This window comes from Bombus pascuorum, chromosome 15, assembly GCF_905332965.1.
Source record: "Bombus pascuorum chromosome 15, iyBomPasc1.1, whole genome shotgun sequence".
NCBI classification, from domain to species: domain Eukaryota; kingdom Metazoa; phylum Arthropoda; class Insecta; order Hymenoptera; family Apidae; genus Bombus; species Bombus pascuorum.
In genome coordinates this window covers 6,030,569-6,056,263 of record NC_083502.1, presented here as the reverse complement: position 1 = coordinate 6,056,263, position 25,695 = coordinate 6,030,569, and the positions used below count along the sequence as shown (strand labels likewise).

General features: G+C 35.7%; 2 protein-coding genes across 6 annotated transcripts in view; one reads left to right on the top strand and one right to left on the bottom strand.

Annotated features, from left to right (window-relative positions):
* Positions 1 to 25,695, top strand: part of LOC132914750 (neprilysin-1-like) — a 140,305-nt gene that overhangs the window by 8,505 nt on the left and 106,105 nt on the right. Inside the window, exons 5-14 of one of the 2 annotated variants that reach the window (XM_060974112.1) lie at positions 892 to 1,137; positions 1,440 to 1,648; positions 2,302 to 2,478; positions 2,906 to 3,117; positions 3,644 to 3,860; positions 4,414 to 4,596; positions 4,706 to 4,868; positions 5,273 to 5,589; positions 5,962 to 6,230; positions 6,502 to 6,935. In XM_060974112.1, coding sequence (XP_060830095.1) covers positions 892 to 1,137; positions 1,440 to 1,648; positions 2,302 to 2,478; positions 2,906 to 3,117; positions 3,644 to 3,860; positions 4,414 to 4,596; positions 4,706 to 4,868; positions 5,273 to 5,589; positions 5,962 to 6,230; positions 6,502 to 6,505 — 1,997 coding nt within the window. In that variant the 3' untranslated portion in view covers positions 6,506 to 6,935. Of the gene's footprint in view, positions 1 to 891; positions 1,138 to 1,439; positions 1,649 to 2,301; positions 2,479 to 2,905; positions 3,118 to 3,643; positions 3,861 to 4,413; positions 4,597 to 4,705; positions 4,869 to 5,272; positions 5,590 to 5,961; positions 6,231 to 6,501; positions 6,936 to 25,695 lie in introns of those variants that run through there. The other variant, XM_060974113.1, reaches the window with a different exon arrangement.
* Positions 9,078 to 25,695, bottom strand: part of LOC132914751 (ecdysone receptor) — a 206,482-nt gene continuing 189,864 nt past the window's right edge. For all 4 annotated transcript variants that reach the window (XM_060974115.1, XM_060974114.1, XM_060974116.1 and 1 more), the window contains one exon: positions 9,078 to 25,689. In XM_060974115.1, coding sequence (XP_060830098.1) covers positions 25,445 to 25,689 — 245 coding nt within the window. In that variant the 3' untranslated portion in view covers positions 9,078 to 25,444. The remainder of the gene's footprint in view (positions 25,690 to 25,695) is intronic.

Here is a 25,695-nt window from a genome sequence, read left to right as displayed (position 1 = left end):
TTGTCCATCAACTAGTAGTTAGAGATAATCGCACGTACAATATTATAGTCGTTTATAGTCACGTTATAACCACCATAATTGCATTATATACAGTCATTTTATGCACACGTGTGTTAGCAGCAATTTGTTCAACGCAAGCAATCACGTTATAGTCTATTATAGTCACGTTACGATAACACTCGATCGCTTCAGACTCACTCGTAAGTACCTAATTTCACGCGTAAATTGTAGCTAGTCGTATTGAATAATTGTAGTCACCTTGTAATTGACATAAAAGATATAACTTAGAAAACACGAAGTGGGCACCCCGCTGGGGGTAGCCACCCACATGCTATATTTATTTTTATTTTTTTTTTTTACCAATGAGATATAACACTTTACCAAATGTCCTTCAGGACAAATTGTAAAAACCAAAATAAAATAAAAAAAAAAAAAACACCCGAACCAGCTGGCAGCGGAAACGAACAAAACAACAAACATCGCAAGAAGACTGGAAAGGAAACACCCGATAGACCTCATAAAAGATAACCTAGCAAACACGAAGATGGCACCCCGCTGGGGATAGCCACCCACATGCTATATTTATTTTTATTTTATTTTTATTACCAATAAGATATAATACTTTACCAAATGTCCTTCAGGACAAATTGTAAAAAAAAGCCAAAATAAACTAAAAAAAACCTTGTAGTTGCTTATAGCCGCGCTACGAACTTATGGTGATTTTTTAGGTGTTTGTATTCACTTTGAACGCATACGATCATGGTATAGTCACTTATAATCACCGTTCACCAGAAACAGAGGAAGGTTAGAATGTCAAAATAGTGTAGCTTAAACAAAAGTTGCAAAGTCTAACTTTTCATTGATACGATCATCGCATGAATTTCGTTGCAGCCGCCAGTTTATTATCAGCGATGGATCGCACAGCAGCACCATGCGTGAATTTCTTCCAGTACGCGTGTGGCACGTGGAATCGTCGTCACGTGATTCCGGAAGATCGAAGCTCGATCAGCACGTTCGAAGTGCTGGCCAATCAGCTTCAAGTGATTCTGAAACGCATCCTAGAGGAATCACCGAACGCCGAGGATAACGATGCTACTCTGAAGGCGAAGATGTTCTACAAGTCATGCATGGACATCCGTGGGTACAACGAAAATGTTTTTCGATCGCGTGTTTCTCTTTTCTCGTTTTAAAAAAATTCTCTATACTCTGTTTATTCGTAGAGAAACATCTTTCCTTTCTGATCTCATTGAACAATTCTGTTTCTTCTCTTCTTCGCTAGATACTCTTTTCTCTTTCTATTCTTATTAAACAAATTTGTTTTCTTCTTATTTCTCTCTAAGAGAATTTCTTCTTCCTTTTCTTATAAAATTTAGTCTCGAAGTAAGAAAAGAAAACTGTTGCCACGCTAGGAAGGTGTTTCTAGTCTTTTATTTTCGCAGCTCGTATAAGAAAAATCGGCGACGCGCCGTTGAAGAGGACGCTGAAATTCCTTGGCGGCTGGCCAGCGGTGGTTGGACCATCCTGGAAGCCACCACCATACCCCGTCGAAGTTTTATTAGGTCGATTACGAGGGGAATACAACGAGGGAGTATTACTAGAACAGTGGGTCGGTCCAGATGACAAAAACTCCTCTGCCAATATCCTCCAGGTGCGCCGGCAAAGTAAGGTCCCTTGGTCGACGACTGCACAGTATAACAATTGGATTTACGTTGTACATTCTAGAGCACTGTATAATAAAATTCGTGCGGTAGAACTCCATTTAGGATACAACTTTAGCTTCCAATCATAATGGAATTTTATCAGTCAAAAGTGTCCACTTATTTGTCAATGTGCATTTTTTTTTTACAATTAACTATATATAAATGGAGTTTTACAGTAACTTAAATAACATATAAAATTGTTTATTAAGGAGATACGAGCTACTTCGTGTCGTGCTTTAAATTTAAAAAGTGTCTACTTATTTGTCAATGTGCATTTTTTTTTTTTTACAATTAATTATATATAAATGGAGTTTTACAGTAACTTAAATAACATATAAAATTGTTTATTAAGAAGATACGAGCTACTTCGTGTCGTGCTTTAAATTTAAAAAGTGTCCACTTATTTGTCAATGTGCATTTTTTTTTTACAATTAACTATATATAAATGGAGTTTTACAGTAACTTAAATAACATATAAAATTGTGTATTAAGAAGATACGAGCTACTTCGTGTCGTGCTTTAAATTTAAACAGAAGTTACTTTTGTTCGTGCAATATTGCGCAAGCGAAGAACGATCGAATGACTATAAATTGTTCCCTAGCTGGATCAGATGCAAGTGGCGTTGCCAAGTAGGGACTACTACTTGAAGAACAGCGAGGTTCAACTGAAGGCGTACCATCGCTATATGACGAACGTTGCCGTGTTGCTTGGTGCTAATCCACAAACCGCTGCTGAAGAATTCAATCGCGTGATCAATTTGGAGAAACAGTTGGCAAATGTACGCCTGTCTTACATTTACGACACAACAGATAATTTATTAATATCAGATCGCTTCATATGTGGATGCACCTGTTTACAGAAAGCTTCGTATAATTCGTAGCAATCATTTGACACACACAGAAATAATAAAATAGAAAGCTGTTCAAAGTTTTATAAAATAGTACAAAATACTGTTTTTTTTTTAATTTCGCTGTAGCTAAAAATATGCGTTTATTGAATGATTCGATGTATTAAATTGGTGGAATTCTTCTGATATTTTTTATTCGATATTTTATTCTTATTATATTTATTCGATTAGGGTCTTTTTTATTCGATATTTATTTATAATTCTATTTGAAGAATTTCATATTTTGTCAGAAATTTCATATGTGCTACGTCGTATGGCTTTTTTTCACGGTTCGAGTTATTTTTAATGAAAATTTCAGGCGTCGATACCGGAGGCTGATAGGCACGATACATCCGCCATTTACCGGAAGTTAACGCTGCGCGAGCTGCAGCGTGAAATTCCGCAGCTGAAGTGGCGCGAATATCTTCAAGAATTCATCAACTCGCCCATAACGGAAGAAGAACCTATCGTGGCATACGCCATGCCATATTTTATGCAAATGGGCCGTATCGTGCAAAGAACAGATCGCAGGTATTTCGTCAATGTTCAAAGTCTGCAATACATTCACTTCTCTAATTTTTATACAATTTCTGTTTCTAAGTAAATTCTGCGCTTTCTTCAATTCCTATTTCTATTATAAAATTAATATGTTTTATTTTATTTTATCCCCGGGAAAAATTCAATGAGAATATCTGATATTTATAATTCTTATTTCTATTATAAAATTAATATGTTTTATTTTATTTTATATCCGGAAAAAATTCAATAAGAGTATCTGATATTTATAATTCCTATTTCTATTATGAAATTAATATTAGTATTTTATTTTATATCCGGAAAAAATTCAATGAGAATATCTGATATTTATAATTCCTATTTCTATTATGAAATTAATATTAATATTTTATTTTATATTCGGAAAAAATTCAATGAGAATATCTGGTATTTATAATTCCTTTAAAAAATTTTTTTAAATACATATATATCTGCCAAAATGAAAATTAATTAATTGTGATATTGATGAAACGTTACATCTTATTTTTAACTATTTTTACAGAACGCTACATAATTATATATTGTGGAGATTGGTGATGTCGATAATGCCTCACATGATCGACGAGTACCAGCAGAAAAGGGTCGAATTTCGCAAGATTCTGTTAGGTATACTAAGCGAGAGGGACAGATGGTCCCAATGTGTCGAATGGACGAACAAAAAGCTTGGCATGGCTGTGGGTGCACTTTTTATTCGTGACAATTTCAATCATGAGAGCAAGGTAATCTTTCCATATAGAAATACAGAGTTTTATGATAATTCATTTAAATAGTATAACATCAATTTCAAAAATGTTTAAACACATGTACGTATATATGTATATAGAAATTCATAAGATATAAAAGATCATTGTGTGTGATAATAATATTTGCTCATATAATATTTGAGTAATTTTTACAATTAACACAGATGGTTTTAATTTGATATTATTCAGTAATTTCTCAATTTAAATAATGTTACTTTTAGTTTTTTTTTTTTAACAACATTTATTATACCAAGATTTTTTTTTTAATACATTTGAGTAATTCACAAACTAGGAATTTTTATAAGATGGGTTAGGCAAAAGTACCGATACGCGACGGTACGACGTAGCCATGCTGTATTATGTGTCGTGGTTTTACAGTCTTTTGTGTTTTTTTTTTATTTTTGTTTTTGGATTTAAGCCGTATTTTTTGTCCTGAAACTTGGCCGCAAAATAGGACGCTTCGGTAGTCTACTTTTGATGTTATTTTTAGTTGATCTTAGATAGACGTACGAGATGATTTGGTTTTCAGGAAACAGCACTGGAAATGATTCGCACGATACGAGAAGCGTTCAATGAACTCTTGGCTGAGAATCATTGGATGGATAATGAAACTAGAGCTGTAGCTAAAAGCAAAGCTGATTCTATGAACGAAAGGATTGGATATCCTGAGTTCCTGAAGGATCCTGTGGAACTTTCGAAGGAATACGTGATGGTACTTGATCTCTTCGTAAATATGCATAGAAGAAGAAATGGAATTTCCAATGAAACTGATGATATTTCATTTTATACGTACGATCTGTTTCTTATCTTTCACGTTACAGTTGAACATTACCGAGAATCATTTCCTTGAGAACGTACTGGCTGTGCTGAAATATGACGCTTATCATAATCTAGAGAAACTACGGAAGCCAGTTGATAAAGACAAATGGTCTACAGAGCCAGCCGTCGTGAATGCCTTCTACAATCCCAATAAAAATGACATTGGTAAATTTATCCTTTATTCACAGAAGAAGAAATATTCTTCGTATTCATTTTCTTATACCTATCGATGTTAATTGAAGAAAAGTTCTTAAATAACATTGTCAAGTATCAACAGTATGAACCCCAAAGTGAGGGTTATTATTAAAATTAAATATTTCACAATTTATTTATATAATATCGCTTGAAATTATTTAGAATTTAATTAAAATATACTTCACAAATGTTAAAGTTGTATTAACATAGCATAAAGTCAATAGTATAGTATTAAATCTTGATCAAAGTAACTGTTCCAATAATAATTCATAATTTATTTCTAGAACGTAGTATTCTTTAGACAATAAGATTTAAATCACATAAATAAATTTCGAGTGTTCTAATTAAACTAGCAACAATGTTTCTCGTTTCAGTCTTTCCAGCTGGTATTCTTCAGCCACTGTTCTACTCTCAGCACTTTCCAAAATCATTGAACTATGGTGGAATAGGAGTGGTAATCGGCCATGAAATTACTCATGGTTTTGACGACAAAGGGCGTCAGTTTGACAAAGATGGAAACATGATGCAGTGGTGGAACAACGCCACTGTGAAAGCTTTCAGAGAAAGAGCCCAGTGCATTGTGGATCAGTACTCTAAATACAAGCTGCAGGAAGTTGATCTGTATATCAATGGGAGGATGACTCAGGGAGAGAATATCGCTGACAATGGAGGACTCAAACAGTCATTCAGGGTAACTTACTTTATCGCATATATTTGTTGCAGTTTCTATCATATTTTCTTTTCTTCTGTTTCATATTTCTTCTTCTTTTTTTCTCATATTACTCATCTTTGAAACAGGAAATAAAATGCCCATTATTCTTATAGTATATAGAATAGTAGAAAAGATAAAGAAATAGAAATATTCAATTTTCCAATTATTCTACAATTTCTACTGCAAACTGAAAATATATTTATTTTTGCTATATGAAATATAGAGTCGCATGTTTTTTTAAAATCAGTATCCTCTTAATGAAATTAGAATTTTTTTAATAGAATCAATATTTTCTTAATACAGTTTAAAATCGTTGAACGAATCCTATATTTTTTTTTTATTGTGATTCAGGCGTATAAGAAGTGGGTGTCGATACACGGGGAAGAACCGATGCTTCCTGGTGTGAATCTCACTCACGATCAACTGTTCTTCTTGAACTATGCACAAATATGGTGTGGGTCCATGAGACCAGAGGATGCCTTGACGAAGATACGAAGCAGCGTTCATTCACCGGGTCCTATAAGAGTTTTGGGACCTTTGTCCAATAGCGAAGACTTTGCCAGGGCCTATAATTGTCCTCCAGGCTCACCGATGAATCCGACTAAAAAATGCAACGTTTGGTGAGTTCTTCCCTATCTTAGAATCCTTGTGATTTTGAGATTTAAATATCAAGAAATGCTGCACGCTATTAAAATCTGTTTCGATGCACAAGACAATTTGCAATCAAAATATCGTAACTAAAAGAATTTATTTTAATGAACAAGTTTATAATAGGATTGCTTCTTTAATTCAACATATTACCGAATTAAAATACTTTGTGTTACTAATATTTATCTTTAATACGTCTGCTACATCTATTTACATTTATATTATTTTGTACAACAATTACAGGTAATGTCGGAGTTTTCGAAAGAAGAAAAATGGTCAAAGGGAGTCCATAATTGGGAATTGTGGTGCCTGGTGCTCCGAAGAGACTATAATCGTCGTATTGATTGGTAACCACGATGGGACCACAAAAGACTATAGAGTTTTATTTCGTCGTGGTTCACTGTGTGTGAGTCTTCTAGCACAGCAAGAGGGCTATACTTGATAGTACATTGTGTGCATGCGTGTGTATGAAAGAATGTGCCAGTTAAACAGAAGTCATCGAGGGTGAAATGAATCTGACCACCGTGTGTCAGGCTAAAATTTTCATGAGTAAAAGCTGTGTATATAGAAGATACGTTTTAATCGTGTATGTAATCCTTTATGTGTGATTTATCTCGTCGTGGACGAGTCTAATAAACTTTTCGATCAAATTAAAGAGCAAAGCAAGGTGAAATAGATGTCATACGTTTAATTCCCTTCTCTTTACCTTCGGTCGAAATTGTTGAAATTTTAGAAACAAAGTTTGAAGGAACGATCATTGCTTCTGGCAGAGCTTTGTACTGCTGCTGATTGATAATCATTATACTATGAATATTTATGTAAATTTACATAGTGCAGGATCCAGACAGAGATTCATCTAACTTGAATGTTATGGCTTCAGATGTTTTGTATGTTTCTTTATTCATGCTATGTGCATCCTAAACGTTTCTGAGTAGTTAAATTTCTTATAAATACATAGACGTTTGCAGTCTATTAATTAATATTTCCCACAGTTATTGGAGAATCAAGCTTGTTATAATTTCAAGTATTTTAAAAATTTAGTTGTACAGAAATCTATGAAAATTTGCATTTGGGTAGTGTGGGAATAAAATGTAAAAATTCTAAATATAACAGCATCCTTACTTGCATTATGCCATGAAGATCATCGTTTGGTAGAACCAAAGGTAACTAAAATATATTATAGTACCTTCCACTTCTCTCTTCCCTGCAATCTTGCTGGAATTTTGATTCATCAGCAGGAACATCAGGTAGGAAATAAATCCAATGATTTTCTCTTCCTATCTTTTATAATATTTCATTCATGCTGCATTACTAACATACTGTATATCCTGTACCCAACATCTAATACCACTTTCCCATATCTTCCATTCTATAGCACATTTCCACGTGTTTTTTCCCACATCCTATGTGCAATATTTATTGAACCATACTGCATATCCTCCTGTATATTCCATATTCTGTTTCCACACCATTCCCCATAATTTACATTACAGGTAAAACTTCATAAAAGATATAACTTAGAAAACACGAAGCTGGCACCCCGCTGGGGGTAGCCACCCACATGCTATATTTATTTTATTTTATTTTTTTATTTACCAATGAGATATAACACTTTACCAAATGTCCTTCAGGACAAATTGTAAAAACCAAAATAAAATAAAAAAAAAAAACAAGTAAAACTATCCGTTATCCTAAAACCCATTTCCTGTGTATTCTGTATCCTGATACATTATAAATTATAAATAAACAAATACGAATACAATTGCAAATACAAAAAATGGCCACAAAAAATCATTATGTTCCACTAATGGAATTTGTTTTCCACAGTCGTGTCAGTTTGGACAAAAGTTTTAGAACAAAAGCAGAATTTTGTATTAGGAGAGCATAACTTGTGAAAAGATGGCACAGAAAATTGCACCAGTGGAACATAAGCTTGATTTGGAATAGCTTTCTAAATGAATAAAATAGATTTTTCAATTTATTGCTGATTTACTGAAATCTTTTTATCAATATACATACAATTTACACAACGAATGTACAGCTTTCTATATTTGAAGCTTCAGTAACATAGAATATGCTTAATTGTACCGCAGTGTACAAAGTACCCTTAAATAACTAATGAATTAACAATCAATGTAACTTAAATAATTCATTGAAATTTCGCATATTTGCAATTTTTTAGTTTACGCGTGTTAGGATCGATGAAAATTCGATGTTACTTCCAATGGAATTGCTCTGTGCATTTCTGTAAAAGAAAGTATGAAAAAATAATTATTAACAATATACCCTACAAAACCAAGTTAAATTAAATTTGTAAGTAGAGTATTATTATATATAATACAAATATAAATTGAGTGATAATATCTAACTGTGTCATCTTCAAAATAATGGTGAAAACAAGCTGCTAATATGATAATAAAAATTAATCATTTCTACCATGAGCAAAATAACATAGAGCTACATATCTGTAATGAAATAGAGCAAAAATTAGATAATAATACGATGAATAAAATATATAAATAATTTACTCACCACTTAATATCTGGAAAATATCCAGATACTTCTTCCAAGGTCATCCATCTCCGGCGAAGACTTCGATGAAATTGGTAGCGTGCGAAGTTTCTCGATCATTCTCGATCATCCCCACCACTTTTCTTCAAATTCCTCGTTCTAATTACTGCAGGTCAGATATAATACTGAAAACTAGTAAATTCCGCCTTTTAATCAAACAAAGAAATTTAATAATCGACTAAGATTCCTATACGTATTGTCTCTGTTACTAAAATTCACAAAATGAGAGGAATTTAATAATAACCGAGTATTTGTTGAAAGATTTATTCTATATTGGAACATATCATCCATACATAGCACGGTCAATACCGATCTCGCTTTGTTTCATGTAAAAAAGGTGGAAATAAAAATAATATACAACAGACAGAGGGCTCTCCCTCTTTCTCTTTCTCTCACTTCCGGTCAGACTCGCGACGCTCACCGTAGATGTCGCTTTTCTATCATTTGCTACTTCTCTCAATTTACAAGAATTCTTTAATCCAAATTACAGATCTGTACATATAATATAATTTAATTAATAATAAGGAAAAGGAGAGAAATTATTCCTAGCACACTGTTGTTTGCTAGATACAGCAAGAAAAAGAAAATATCGGTATTTGTAGTAGTGAATCGGTACCGATCAAAATAATGAATTAATAACAATGAAAATACAATTTCTAAATTCTATATTTTACACGAGGAAATATATTATATCTATATATATATATATATAATTTTCGAACTTCATTCGAATATATGTATATATAATATATTTAAAATTAAGAATTATTCGGAAGAGAAATAAATTAATATACAAAATGTGAAAGAATATTTTCCAATTTTCTAATATTTTCGGAATTATTTGAACGCCCAGTGTGTGTTCAGTGAGAGAAAGTAAAGAAGAGAAAGAACATCAGTCGACTCGATCGAGTCATCCAATTAATCGCGAATAACAATATGGCTACCTGCGGTCTTCCGGTCTATGTACATGCAACGGGTGATTTCTTTATTTTCCTTCTTTTTCGTATAACGATTATACCTGGAGGAGATATGTACACGTTTTCTCTCCTTTACATTCATTTTCAAACCATCGTTATTATTTAATTCAAGAAAGACTTTTTCGTTCGGATATATTGAAGCGAAAATACATTTTCTGTTGAAAGAAATTTAACTTCGGCGCTGTAATTTATCCCACGCGTTGTTTTAGCGAAAATTTCGTGCCTCTTTTGGTATTTGTTGAGTTTATTTCAATATCTCTATCGAAATTTAAAATTTCAATGAAATTAGTACTCAAATTTCGCGCCATTATTAACTTCACGAATCATATATAGTTCTATATGTTGCAATTATGAATATACGTGTAATTAGTGCAAAACAATTCATTGTTCAATCAGGGAACATATATAATTCATGAAAAATTGTTTTTCCTTCAAGCTTTCTCGAATTTGATTTCAACTCACAGGCAGAATAATTTGTTAAATAAACATTAGAAATTAAAGGAGTAAATTGAAATTCCCAATTTGCTTCCCGTTGAAGCTCTCGTTTTCCACTATTATAATGTTTCTCTCAAAAAAATAGTCATCTCTTTACATTTTTCTCTCTCGCTTTCTCCTATTAATCTACACCCTGATGCCCATGCATAATCGATTTATAGTGAAATTTTTTTATTGCGTCCACGAGGTCGGATACGTCTTTGCAGTTATTATTCTTTTTTCTCCATTTTCTTTTTTTCTCTTTCTCCCTCTTTACCCCAGAAAAATATATATGTTTATATACATGTATGTACGTATGTATGTATGTATATATGCAATATGTATATTTATATACATAACAGAGTCACGAGATGGAAACCGTCGACAATAGACGATACTTTTATTTTTTATCTTTCGCGAAATAAGTACCAAAGTAAATCCGTCGTCCTGTTTCGTATTCGTATTTCGATTTGTCATTTCACGGAAATGTACAAGTAATAAAATATATTTACGATTGATAAAATCCTTGAAATTGCCAGCAATTTTAGTTCTTCGTCTACTTCTCATATCTTTTTTCTGTCCATATTTAATATATCTTTAAACGCTACGGATGTGAGTAATATGAGAAAATTAAGATGGCCAGCAAACATGGCGTCTCAGTAGAATATAACCTCTAAAGAAACTATCGGAGAAATAATTTTATTAAGACTTTGAAATTAGATGAACTATTTCTTTTTTGTTTTCTTTCTATTCAAAAGAATATTCATTTTTACTTATGCCTCTGCCTGCGAGTTTTTTGCTTAAATGGAAATTGTTAACATCCATTCGTCCCTTGTGTCAATTTACGAAAACTATGTTCTTTTCATTTCTGATCAAGGAATTTTATTTCTATTATTTCTGTCAAATTAACATGGTGTCAATTTTCAAAAATTCCATTTTTGCAGTAATAGAATTTTCCAATTTGTAACTATTTATCTCAACCGAAGTTGACACCAATAAATTAATTAAAAATATTATTTTAGGAAAATGAGGGACGAATGTGAGTTAAATACGAAGTATACAATGTGACGCAAAGGTCTCCACACGCACGATATTACTATTATAATTTTTCTATTTGTATTGATTTGTATATCGAACATTCTCTTCTTTATAATTTTCACTGTCAGAAAAATGTTTCCTATGTATAAAGATTTTTGCATCACCCTGTATAAGAGATTCAACGTGAGCAGACATCCTCCATGGTTTATGCAGCAACAATGAAACAAAGAAACAAGGGAGGTGGGGATACAATGTACAAAGCTAATTTACAAAGGTGTCGTTCGGTTACCCTCTGTATTTCACGGCTCGTCTCGCGATTCTTCGTCCCTGCTTCTTTTATATGTACACAATGCACTCTCTTTGAACTGTATGGCTTCTGTGATTTTCTCTGTCTCTCTCCTTCTCACTCGCACACCACGCATTCTACGTTTATGTTTATTCCTGCCTTCTTATTCTTACATAATAAACGCATTTCTATCGCCATTCGCCACTTTGTATCGCCAATCGTCTGAGAAATCATCGATTACAAAATTGTTGCCCCTCGTCGTCCGCCATATGTAACGCTCCCCCCATCATTTCTCTTTCCCCCATGAAAAGGCTTTGCAATACTGTGTAAGAAAAATAAATAGCTTCGTCTTCTTTTCTCTAGCGCTTTTTCTCTGTTATTAAAATAAACTTTGAACGTTTCTTGGATCTTTCCTTTTCCAGGAAAAATAAATATACTTTAACGATTCAATAGACTTTGTTGTTGGTGCAGTTTTTTAGGTTAGAATTCAACGTGGAAATCATGCAGCGCCCTCTTTCCTTATCTCTGTTCTCTATTGTTGTACTGGATGTGGGGCACGTTCGTTTTGAAATCGCTCTTCCGGGACGATTTTGTAAAATTACTGTGTTCTTGGTCAAAACTGACGAAAGGCTTCCTTTCAAAGTTCCATCTTTTTAAAACTTGAACTCCTTTTATTGAAGTTTCTTTAAAATCTTTCGAGATTTATTTCTTAAAGAAATTTAAGATTTGCGTTTTATTGGATTTGGAGATTGTTGTCAAATTGTGTATTTTTCAAATCCAAGTTGAAAAAATTAACGTTTCAGAAAAGATGGCAGATTTTCTTCAAAAGCAGAAATAAAGAGGGACATTCTCCTCGTTCGTTATGACTCTCACAGTATTGCATATAATAAATGAAATTTATGAAACAAGCAAACCTTAAACAAAATTTTTCATTTTCTCAAAAAATCGGTGCACTCGAACTTTGTACCACTCGAAGATCGAACTTGCGTGCTTTTCATTAAACATCGCAAGAAAAGTTTGTTCTTACACGTATAACGTGACGTAATTGCACGTTTTTAATTCCTACTATATAGAATTCGAAAACGTCCCAAAAACATTGACTCGTAATTTTTGTATATACGTAGCTAACTACATACCTCTTTGAATAAAAGCTGTTTTCCATTTAGTCGTTCGTTTTGGGACACTTCGAGTTCAGAATAAAACGGAGATCTTCTGAGATCTTCAAAGTTTTCTTCATAAAATTCTGGATTCTTTCTATTCTTAAATCTTGGGCAAGTGCAAAAATTCTGACGATTGAATTGTGATAGAACACCACTGTGACAGAGTTGTTATCGACACCGGTTTATATCCGAATGATTCCAAAATTATTTTCGGAAGGTGTTTTTTTACTTTCTTTATTTAAACCTTTTGGTATTTTGTAAATTGCAACGAACCTCGAGTAATTTCCTTTTCTAATTTCGCGATTGAATACTTTTATATTTCTCTGTTATACGATTGTTACTTATTTTTTAAAGAAACCGACAGAATTATCGCACTTACTTGATAACAGCGTTGTTCGCGCGGCGCAACTTGGCAACCGCGCGTTGCCAGTGGTTCTCAGCCATTCTTTCTCGAATCATTGCTTAGGGGGCACTTTCGATATTAACTATCGTTTAAAAGATGGAAGTTTATTTGAGTTGATCTAGTGGCATTTATTTCGTTCCTTTAAAATAACTTATCTCAAATAAAACAGTAACAAATTTCCTTTTGGTTTCCTAGAAATCAAGAAGCAAAATCAAACAATTTCTTCGCAAAAAGACAATCTTAATAATTTTGTAATCCTATAGTAGTTTCGGAGAATACTCAAAAATAAAGTTAAAATTGCACTATACTTCTAAACCTTAAATAAAAAAGAAGCTAAGAGTTCTACAAAAACTAAAATGAATTTCCATAAATCTTTTTAGTTTCTTCGGATAATTTTTCGAATTATTAAGAAATTTAAACGTCAGGGATACCAACTAACTCGAAAAAGGAGTCAGCCCCGTGGAACACAAACTGGCAACAACGGTCTTCGGTTCTTTCTTCAATATATTTCTCGCCTCGTTTCCTCGCAAAAAATACACATCGATTTTTAAAAGACAGATACATTATCTCGTAGCTCCTCCCGTCCGGTTTCGTCTTCAACATCTGTCGCTCGTTTTTTGTAACTATACATTCAGGATTCGCGTTTCCTCGTCGCCTCTCACTCTTCATTCACTCTCATTCTTTTCATTTACTATCTTTCATATGTTTTTTTTCCATCATTTTCATCGTGCAACACTGTATTATATGCTTAAAGACTTCATCGTCATCATTATCATCGTTATTCATCATCATTTAGCAATCGTTAAAATTATTGTACATTATTTAATTAGTAATCGTTAGAATATAATATTGTTGATGTACATGTGGCTCCACCATGTCCATTGCGGAGAACGCGTAAATTACTAGACAGGCGCGAACATGGCGGAATACAGCTCCGTTAAGAATATCCGAATTAGTTCCTGGAAAATTATTCTTCTCTCGAAGAATTTTTATCTCTTAACCTTATTTCTTTTTCTTGTATTTTTAGAAATCTTGGGCGTTAGATTTTTCGGATATTCGAAGAGGTTTCCTGGCGCCACAGTCCATGTATAGTTGCAACTCCTTTTATAGGTAATTTCAGTTATCAATCCCAGGATTTTCAAAAGCAATGTCACGAAATTACAGAATTGCTTGGCAATTTTTGAAATGTTGTAACTTCATAATTTTGCATCTTCACAATTTTAATGAATTTGCAATTTTTCAATTCTACAATTTTTTAAATTTGTGGTTCTCGGTTTTGCAAGTATATGAAAGTTACAAATTTCCTCACAGTTTCAAACATTTTCTATATTGCATAAAATACCATACGCAATTATTCTGTAATTCCATTACCTATAATGTATCTAAGGAATTTAGTCTTGACGTATTTCTTTCAAATCTTTTAAGTCTCTGATTTCTAATTCTCCGAAATTTGAAAATTTTCGAAATCAGACAGACTGGGACGTTGTTCGCGCATGCCTATCAAATATCTACGTCATGTAACTTCTATTAAACGCACACGGGCGCATTAAGACGAACCGCACCGCCGCATTGCCAATTCACAAAAAATCTCCCTGCACCTGCGCGACGAAGTAGTTTTTCCATTATATTTCATCTTCCACGTTGTTTTTCTTTTTCCTCCCGCTCATTCTGGGCGGAGTGCACGCCGAGTCCCTTTCTCTCCTATCATGCAATCTCAACCACTCTCTCTACACACGCATACACGCATACATACACTCGTCCACGCTCAGTTCCGTTCGAACAGAACTACTAATTGTTGTACATACAAAGTATCGCTTGCCATTTTTGTTAATTTCGCGCGCGCGCGTGCGCGCGTTTATATGTTGTATACACACGTGTGAGGTTAGTGTTGGGAATCGCAACGCGAACATATCCGCCTCGAAAATGATTTTTCCCTCTTTTACAGCTCTCTTTTCTTTAGTCACAAACGAACAAATTCGTAACTCGATAAAAATTCGACTAATCGGAAATTCGCCTACTAAAATTTTACCAGTGGACCGTTGAAGGTTAATTAATAATTTTGTAATTGCTATCACGTTCCACGAATAACGCTAAAAAATTGCAACGATGCGGAAAAGTTTTGCACGAATCGGCGGTCCTAACCTCAAACAATTTTCAAGGACACTCGTTTACCGAAATCTTTCTTTCTTTTTATGTACATAATCTTTTCTTGGCTCGGGTGTCCCATTAAAAAAATTCCTACAGCCGAAAACACGAAAATTTCGAGATTAAGAAACCGTCGACTCTGAGCAAATTCGAAAGTTCCCGCGCAAATCGTTCGAACGTACCGCGGGAACGCTTCGAGCGTCGAAAATGAGGAACAACGCCACGAGAAATGTTTTCCTTCAACGCGAATACGTCTCTAAAAAGAATTTCGAAATACAATCGAATTTAACAAATCTAACCTACTAGAATCACAAATGTTTACGCAGAGTGCCCCTGCAAATTCGATCATTAATTTTAATTTAATTTTTACTTTTATCCCTCTTTTACCGATATGAAGATGTCCGCCATTTTAAAATGGCGCCTGTGTCAGCGACATCATGTTATCGATAACCTCTTAAATTAGCTTTCTTACAAACAATTGTCCGATCACAAAGGCGATTTGATTCCCATCACTGTACGCAAAATACCATGTAAATGTGTGTTTGTGTGTGTGTGTGTGTGTGTGTGTGTGTGTGTGTGTGTGTGTGTGTGTGTAAGCATGTTTGTGTTTGTCTGTGTGCAACCTAGCAAATATATAATATATTGTATATATATAAAACGCTCCAAATAGAAATAATATTTCACTAATTATTAATCGAATACGGAGCAAAAGAACTCCTGTCAAGTTTGTTCTTTTCGATTTCTTCGTTAGTATGCGATTTGTTTTTTTTTATCGTTTTCTACTAAAACGTACAACAATAATTTTTTTCAGTCTAATACATTCCAAAGCACCAATTCGTTAAAGTCTCGCAATCCAATATGGCCGACACAGTCGAGTGTCTAACAGGCCACGGCTTCCGTTTTCTCGCGTTTCTTTTCGATGCACGCGCTTACACCTACTTAAAAAGGAAAATAATAAGTGAAAAAGAAAAAAAAACAATAGAAAAATGATAAAAAATTGGATAGCCAAAATCCTACGTATCCATCCTTGCTCTCGACTTAATTTTTACCATCTCACCCCGAATCCTCGGTTTAACAATAATTTCGTTACGTTACGATTAGTATGTATAGTAATTATCGTTACATAGTTGCTAGTAGAAGATACGAGACGCGCTTGAGATTTGCTCTTCGTATGTTTTTTTTATCGAACAAGCGCACGCAGCTTTGAACATCATGTGAAGCACGATCGATCGAGTTCGAGTTGATACAGTTATATAGTTGAGAGGACTAAAAATTTTTTTTTTCTCTTACGACTAGTAAAACGTAGATTCGAGTCAAGAGACGAATTTACAAGCTAAGAAAAAACGCATGTGCTCGTAGCTCAATTTTGTAAAAGCTAGTATAGTTGTCGTAAAATTTGTAATATAGTTGGTAGTGGCAGCATATACTTGCTTCAAAAGTCGCGAAATCCGTTTCGGTTCTCGACGATGAAATATTTTATACTTTTTCAAGGCTGACGATGATCGATGGTATATATAGTCGTTGGTATAGTTCTTAACTATAGTTAATCATCGTCGAATATCGATTACGCGGTTCGAAATCAAACGTTAACCGATCGCAAACGTCTCTCGACGGTAAAAATATCACATACACACGAACAATAACGATTAGTATAGTTGATAGAAATGTTCGAACTACGAGGAAACGACTATACTTGCATCTATATAATCCGATTCCATCTATATAATGAAATTATGATCCGACTACGCAGAGAATTTCCTGTTAGATCGAATTATATGCGCTCAACTATACTTTGCATCCGATTTAGAGCACCGTAATTATAGTTAACAGTTAACTACAGTTACGTGTCTTTTCAATAAATCGCTTATTCCAGAAAATTTTCTCTTAAATCGAATTACACGCGCCCAACTATAGTTCACACTCCTCTTGGGGTCAAGTAACTATAGTTAAATATAGTTGCACATTTTGCTAAGTCTCTTATTCCAGATAGAAAATTTCGCACTAAATTCAATTATGTATGTTTAACCATAATTCACACCCGAGATACAGCTGTCTAAAAATAGTTAAATATTAACTATTGTCAGAAAGCTGCATCTCGGGTGTGGATTATGGTTAAACATACATAATTGAATTTAGTGAATATAGTTAACTATTAACTATAGTTACGTATCTTCTCGATAAACCAATTTCAAAAATTTATCACTTAAATCGAATTATATGCGCTCAACTATATTCCGCTCTCGATTTAGAGCCTAGTAACTATAATTAGTGATTAACTATAGTTGTACATTTTCTCAATCATACTTATTCCAGATACGTTACTCCAATCAAAAATGGCTAGCTGCGGCCTAATATTAAACTTGAAACAACTCCGAGTGCTAACTATTGTCGATTAGAGACCAACTATAAATTATATCGACCGTACTTAATTTTACTTCAATTTCACCAACCGCGTTTTAATAGTTCCATCGCGCAGATATATGTATTTTCATCCGCAAAACTCGAAGGTAAAATTTTAAATCGGGACAACCATATCATCCAACGACAACTATACCTTTTCGCGATCGATCGATCGTACGTGTTTGTTTTCTTTGTATGTGTACGCGTTCTTCCTTTGTGTATGTGTGTATCCGCGTGCATTCTCTGTGATACAAATACAAATGTTAGTGTTAAGTGTTAATAATAATAATAATAATAATAATAACAGCGGTAACAGGAGCAATAATAGTAATAAATAGTAGTAATAGTAGTAGTAGTAGTAGTAGTAGTAGTAGTAGTAGCAGTAGTAGTAGTAGTAGCAGTAGTAGTAGTAGTAGTAGTAGTAGTAGTAGTAGTAGTAGTAGTAGTAAGTCGACCGGGTGCACATCCGACGAGGGCAGGTCCTACAGTGACAAACAATGACGGTACTCGTTTTAAAATATTTTCCAACAGTTTGTACGATCATCAGTACTATACACAGTTATTTTTCCACCGTATCGCGTCATTTTTCTAATCCTGTTCTCAACCATTTTCGACACGTTTCACCATCACTATGCTGTTCTTCGTATATGCCTAGCAGCGATGTTATTCCACTTTTCTTTTCTTGTTTCTTTATAATAAATTATAATAAATCAATTGTTGAGTGGTTTGTTGACAGCAATGGTTGATAGTCGATACGTGTGATGAAAATTTTTGTACGTTTTGGTGTTAGTAGTGGCAGCCCCGAAAATTTTGTTAGTCGTTTATGGTTGCAGTTATAGTCGTTTGTTAGAAACGATAGTGCATATACTTTGTTATAGTGATCTTATATGAAGTTCTTATACAACACTGACTTATTGCCGTTTTACCGCCACACTTGTTTTCCTTCTCGAATTTCGAGCACGAATTTTACGTCATAAATAAATTCTCTTCAAATAAATGTCAGATCTTTCTTAGGAATTAGCTTTCGCTAGTTTTCTTTTTTTTTTTTTTTTTTTTTTGATTGAGCAAATTTCTTAAATTGCAGGAAAGCATGTTTCGTATAATACGAAAAATCCCAGATTTCGATTTGTTAGTAAATGATACGAGGATCAATTTCACAAAGAATTTCTACGCTATGATTTTCAAAACAATACCAGAACCTTTTAATGAAATTTTCATTTCTCGTGAAATTGGTCCAAAAAGGGTTAGTCAAAAATTCCAGAAGGGGTGAAAAACGAAGGCAATAAATTTCGATAAAAATTCTCAGGGCTCCTTACATTTCTCTCTGCCTCTTTCACATTCTCTCGTTTTACAAATAACAATTATGTACAATATAAATCGTATTATTCCACGGATGAGAACAGAAAAAAAAGATGGCGGAGAATATCGTTGCCGTCGACGTTATCATAAAACCCAGAAAAATAATGCATCAAACTACCATAACAAAGTATAATCATTTAACTTTATTTATAATAATCTTCAGCTTATAAGCTTCCTCCGTTTCTTCATTTCTCATCGTTTTTCTACAGCTTCCAATAAATTAGAACGACTCTCTCTCTCTCTCTCCGTTTCGCGATTAATAACAAGAACCTTCCTCACTGTGGCACTCTTACACTCTCGTTCTCGCTCTCTTACACTCATACTCTCGCTTTCTCTCGCAGGGCCGAACGTTGCCTCCAATAAGAAAATACCGTATCTCAACCGTCTGTCAGCTAATTACGAACATGGACTGTGCAGAGTCGTTTCACATCTCACGTACAAGTATCAAGTTACGAATTCATGGTGACTGATTGCCTCCAACTGAACACGTGATGTTCATGGTAGAGGTTTGAAGGACAGGACACGCTGGGCGCTTTCTTACTAGAACTTCAATTTCTCTGATAAGTGAAGATTATGGTTAGGAAGATAATACAGATTGTAATTATCCTCCACTGTTCCTTTGTTTTGTTCTTCTAACAAAAGTGGTCCATGAAACTGTTATTTATATATTTTTCAATTTTTCAGATTTGGCAGACTTCATAGATTTATAAATTTCTAGACTTTCACAATATAATCTAGATTTAACAATTTTTAGATTCTGCAGATTCTTAGATTGCACATGTTTCACATTGCCTACTTTCCATTGCACAGATTTTAAGACTTTCTTAAGGAACATTCTCCTTATTAATATGCACTAACGTTATTAAAAAAATCTGTGAAAAATTAAAAGTCAATGCCAATATTACCATACAATAAACCTACCTACTTCTGCTACTCAGCAAAATTGCATATTTTTAAAAAACCCAGTGCATGATTGCTTTACTAATTACTAATTGCTACACTATAGCCATTATTACCAATTATTTTCCTAATTTGAAAAGTCCATTATTCAAATTACAATGATTTCCAATGAATAATCAAATAAAACCTTGACATAATTTTTCAACTAGTTCCTTCTATCAGTCACCAGTGATTACGATCCAGAATCAGGAATATTCTACAAACATCTACATATGTGTAGGGACAGGCAAAAGGGACACCTAGGAGGAGAAACGGACAGATCAGGGTGCTCGGTTGGATAAACAGACAGACAAGAGAGATTGCGGCACGATGCGCATACATATGGTACATAATCAGCGTGTGTAATCTTTCTAGTGTAGGGTGTATGTGTGTCTGTGTATGTGTGCCGTGTGCGCGCGCATACGTGCTGGTGTGGAGTATAAGTGTGGCTCGACACATTTAAAAGGAGTATTATAGTTTGTCCCTTAAAAAACACAGAAACTCGAGTCTACGCTTGGCAGTATCATGAACAAATCGTTCGCTCGTACATCGTCAGAAAACTCGAGCGAACGCGCTATATAATATATAGATGTATGTAACGTAATATATACATATATATTTTTTGCATTTTTCATTATCTCGTTTTCGTTAATCGCTTATAATATCTCTAGATGTCGCCAAATGACGCGCGTGGTAGTAGTAGTGTGTCTTCCCTTTGTTCTTAATCCACCAATTTTTCTCCACTCTGTCATGACTACTTTGTTGAATCATTTTGCAGCAGCGTTCGAGAAAAACGACAACTACGACACATTCAGACAATGAGAAATCGACGTCGACGGTTAACGCCCTTGGCAGTGATCGTAGAATTGCATCTAGTTTTTCTTTCGTTCAAATTGTTCTGTTTGTGTGTGTGTGTGAGTGTATGCGTTTATGTGCACGGTTGTGTCGCTCTGTATGTGTGCGTACCTGTGTGTGTCCTCTCTTCTTCGCTCGTCGCCCCTCCACTCATACTCCCTTGCATTCTGACTCTTTTATTCTATCTTTCTCTCTTTTCACTTCTCAGCTCACACTTACACACGGAGTAACGTGTGACCGGTTTCTGATTCGCCGAAGGATGCGGTTCACCTTGATTCCCGCCCGATCTTTTTACGTCAAACACGTCCGGCTGAGAGAAAACGTCGCCTAAGGCGAGATTCATATCTCAACGCTGCCATCTGACGGTTGCCGCGCAAACTTCACAAGCGCAGTGCTGGGAATCATGGCGAAGACTCTTCGCGCAACGGGGAAGACCCTCGGGGATTCGAGGGTGACTCTAGACGCTACAAACGAAAGAGTGTCGATGACGACCTGCCGTCGACGGTCCGTGACGATTTTTCTGCGCTCCAAGGTACAGGGATCTCCATTCTGAGAATCTAATTTCCGCCATGCCGTTCTCCCATCTAGCAAACTGATCACCACAGATTTCATTTATTGCACGATTTTCGCTTTGGTATTGAACCAGGAGTCCAAAGGGCAATCGTTGTCTCCGATTGTGAATGGTCAAGCTCTGAAATTTTAACAGTATCATCTGTTAGGATACTTTCTTTGCTTTCTCTGTTGAAAGCAATCAAGTTCCATGAAAGAAGAGTCTGAAAAATTCTTGAGCTACGGTTGGTAGTTAAGTATGTTCCATTAACCTGTTCATCAAGTCTTTTAAAGCTGGAAGATTAAAGGTATAAATGTAACCCAAACCACGATTCTGAATAAACATACTATTTTTACAAAGATACCGAATTATATTTTTAAAAATTTTCAGAGATATATAATTGAAGACCATACATAGCAAAAAAAAAAAAAAAAGAAAATCAAAATAGAAGATTAGATAAAGACATTATATACAAAAAATCCTCAATTAACAGGTTAAAAACAAACTATAACGAGCAAGGTTCTATAAATGGCAACGTATAACGCGTAATATAACTCTAACAATAGCAGAACCTAAACCAACGAAAGCTCATAGCAAGAAACAAGTAACGTAGTCTGGTCAAAGCTTGATCATTCTAACCGAAGTTGATCCCAATTCTCGACTAAACGTCAGTCTACATACATACGACACTTAGGTATGAGAGAACGACTTTACAAGTCTTCAGCAATGGCGATTTAACTCGGTGAAAGATCTTTGCAGAATCTCCACTGATAATCAGAAGGGAGTAGATTTTACAAGCTGTCGCAGTACGCTTAAATGTTAACTCTGTAAGGACTCTAGAGTCCAAACGAACGTGTTAATTCATCATCGACCCGTGGATTGTCAAACACGCTTGTTACCACGAGTCAATGACTGTTAGCTACTATACAGATGTATACAATAGGCAATGTCATCGTACTTCAAGAAAATCCTTCTATTCCCATCACATTCTCACTTAATAGCAAAAACGGCGATGTCTAAAACCACTTGGTGTTTTTTCGTGATACAACAAATGCGGTGTATAGGTGTGTGCAAATGTGTCTGGTGTTTCTATACAAGGCCCCTCAGCCTCTACTCATTGCTGGAGCCACTTGTTCTAAAGATTTCTTCATCCAATTATACCGATAAACGGTGATCCTTTTGTTCCCAAATTTGGTAACCAATTGGTCATATTCAGATCCAATCAAATATCCAAATTTGGCTCACAGCAATGGTCTGAGTCATTGACCGAGTTCCTAAAGGTGTCATCTCATTGATTTTGAAGAACAATGCGAATTACTTCAATGTAGAAGCAACAAACACATTGATGGGCGATGGTGACGATGGTTTGGATATCTTTTTTTCTCAGCTTCAAATAGCTCTGTCTCGCATTTAGCCAACACTAGGTTCTCTCCACGCTGTTCTGCGGTGTGGCAGTGTATGCCTTACGGCATTAATTTGTAGATCTTTCATCGTAGACTCGATGGGACGCGTCGATTGTCCCTGTCCGTGTCAGTTCGATCTGAGGCAACGAGGATGTCGTAACCTAATGGACGTGACGATTGGTGGTGATTATTAGGTCACGTAACTAGTCCCGAGTATCGAACATGAAACTCTCCTCGAACCCCAAATCGACCAGATCGGAGAAAAACGATATTACCTCAATATAGTAACGTGCCACTTGTATTTTTCGCATCGTTCAACGTATAATTGTATAATAGTAAAACACTGTGTCTCTAAGATGTTTCTATTTTTGCTCTAGACGATGTACTAGTAAGTCTTCCTCGTGTCCTTCTATACATATCCAGTCTCATTTTTCTCGTCATCCTTTTATCCAGATATTCGTCGCCAAACGTAAATCGCCTGTCAAGTTCGATCACCTGTAGTCTTCTTTTCTTCTAGACTCGACAAAATTTTGCACGCACGTTATTTATCTTTTTTTTCGCTTTTTTTTTCTTTTTGGTTTGCTCATTTAACTTACTACGAAATTACAACTGCGTACGATCAGTTAATAGCATAGAGTTACAGTGTTACAACATTGAGAATCTTAGTGTACAATGTGGCTCACATTGGTGTCTGTGTGCATGCGCTGTGTCTTTTCAAATTTACCGATTCTCCTGTGAAACCAAGTGCGTGCGCGCGTGTACGTGGTGTGTACGTGTGTCTGTCACTCTCGGTTCGAGTATGAGCCAGCTGAATGTCCTCCGATAGAGATTATTCTCAGTGCTACTTCATCCAGCCTCCTTCAGCGATCATAGTGTGTTTTTATGCTAGCATTGTATGTCCCAGGGTCTGGCTAGGCTGTTGTAGACCCAACGTGTCGAAGCGTATCGTCACCCCCTTAAACCAAATTCCGTCTTCAGCTGATCTGGCGCGACCCTGTTCCATGTTTCTCCTTTAAAAAGATCCTTTTTTCCAGTTTCTGTCAGTTTCTCGCGAAATCAGCTCTTACCCTTTTCTCTTCAATGTTTTTGTTCATTTACTCCCCTCACTCTTACATGCTGATCTTTCTCTCTCTCTCTCTCTTGAACCTTTCTCTCCGTCTAAACGCAATTTAATTATCCCATCTCAGTCACTCCCTCTCTTTCGCTCTTGACTCTCTCACTCTAACTTTCTCTCCCACGTTTGCACAAGATTTACTTAATATTTTGCTTGATTTTGTTGATTTTTTCATCTTTTTTTATTAAAAAATTAAAACGGACGGTTAAATTTCATATTTTCGTTTTGTCGGTGAGCCGATGTCCGCTGCTGAAGGCACAAGGCTTTGCACTTGAACTCGGTCACCTAGCCTAGCTTCACTGACTTACTACGACCTACTACCAACTAGCCTCGCTTACTTTTACTTTACTTAACGTCCTACATTGCTACTACGCATTTTTTAATTCTCTCTTCCTTCCTTTCCTTTCCCTTTGCCTTGTCAGTTCACGAAAAAGAAAACCCGGACGCGCGCAAATGCCAAGCCTCGTCTTCTGAATATATACCTATTCGTCGCGGAAAAGATTGTTTCCACCATCATCACTCAACGATCAACTTTTCAACCACCACTCTCTCTCTTCGAACTTCTCTTTCCACGTATAAACAATGTACATGCTAGCAATATATTATTATGCTATGTGTTGTGATATAGACTCTATGGTATCATTATGTATAATCGTATGGTTTGTTATTATTTTTCATCATCATCATCATCATTATTTTTGTTTCTTCGTTACATCGCACTCGATTCGTGTGTTGGCCGGGCCAGGTCGCTGCTCAACAGCCGGCCGGGGCCTACCTCGTCTCTCTCTCTCTCTCTCGCTCTCTCTCTCTACCCTTATTTGCTCGCACGAAAATACAAGGAGTGCGATTGTATTCTATCATCAATCGTTTATCATCGTGATTATCTCGTAGTGATCAGTCACATTCTCAGCCGAAAATTGCACACGCATACAATTAACACACACACTCTCTCTCTCACATTCTTGTCTCTTAGCTCCTCTGGTTACACTCGTACTCGCTTGGTTGCTCTTACAACGCGCCCGCTTCTTTACCTTATTACAATTACACATTATACATTTACATATCGATTCCGGGGGTAGCCAGGTAGAGGATATAGTAATAACATAACTGTAGGTAGCTCCTTATTACAGTCTCTGTACTGTCTCTACATATCACAGCCTGGGTGCCTCGCCACTGCCTTCTTCTTTCTGACTTTTTCTATTATGTATCATCCTCCGCATCTAGCTCCAACTAGCACTGCCGAAATTAGCTCTCCTGCAGCCCTCACAAGGCCGGTGCAGAGCGTAGAGAAGGTGAGAAGCGAATTCTGAACGATCCGGTGCTACTCAAAGACGCCGGCGGTCTATTACTCAGGCAGTGGCATGGTGGTGCACTAGTACAGGAGGTTCTCCACGTCCACGTTCCACGTCTGTCGATGACGCTGTGCTCTGTCAGCTTCATCACTCCGGACGCTGCGCGGACTCGCGATGAAACAACAACGGTGTTAGCCGACGAGGATCGGCTACGGGGGAACTAGGGTGTCACGTCCCAGATCTCAGCGAGGAAAACTGGCAGCTTTTTGTTCTTGAACTTCAAACTGAAGCACATCTCGCTGTTCTGGTTGCCGAGGGTCCGCAGTTCGGTCAACACCGACAGAAGCTTCGCGAAGATCGTGCCGGACTTCGGCCTGCGTCTGTTGTCGACGTAAGCCTTCAACGCCTCCAAGTAGATCTCTTGGATCTTCTCAACTTTCCAGCCTTCCAGCAGGTTCGGTCTCTCTGTAA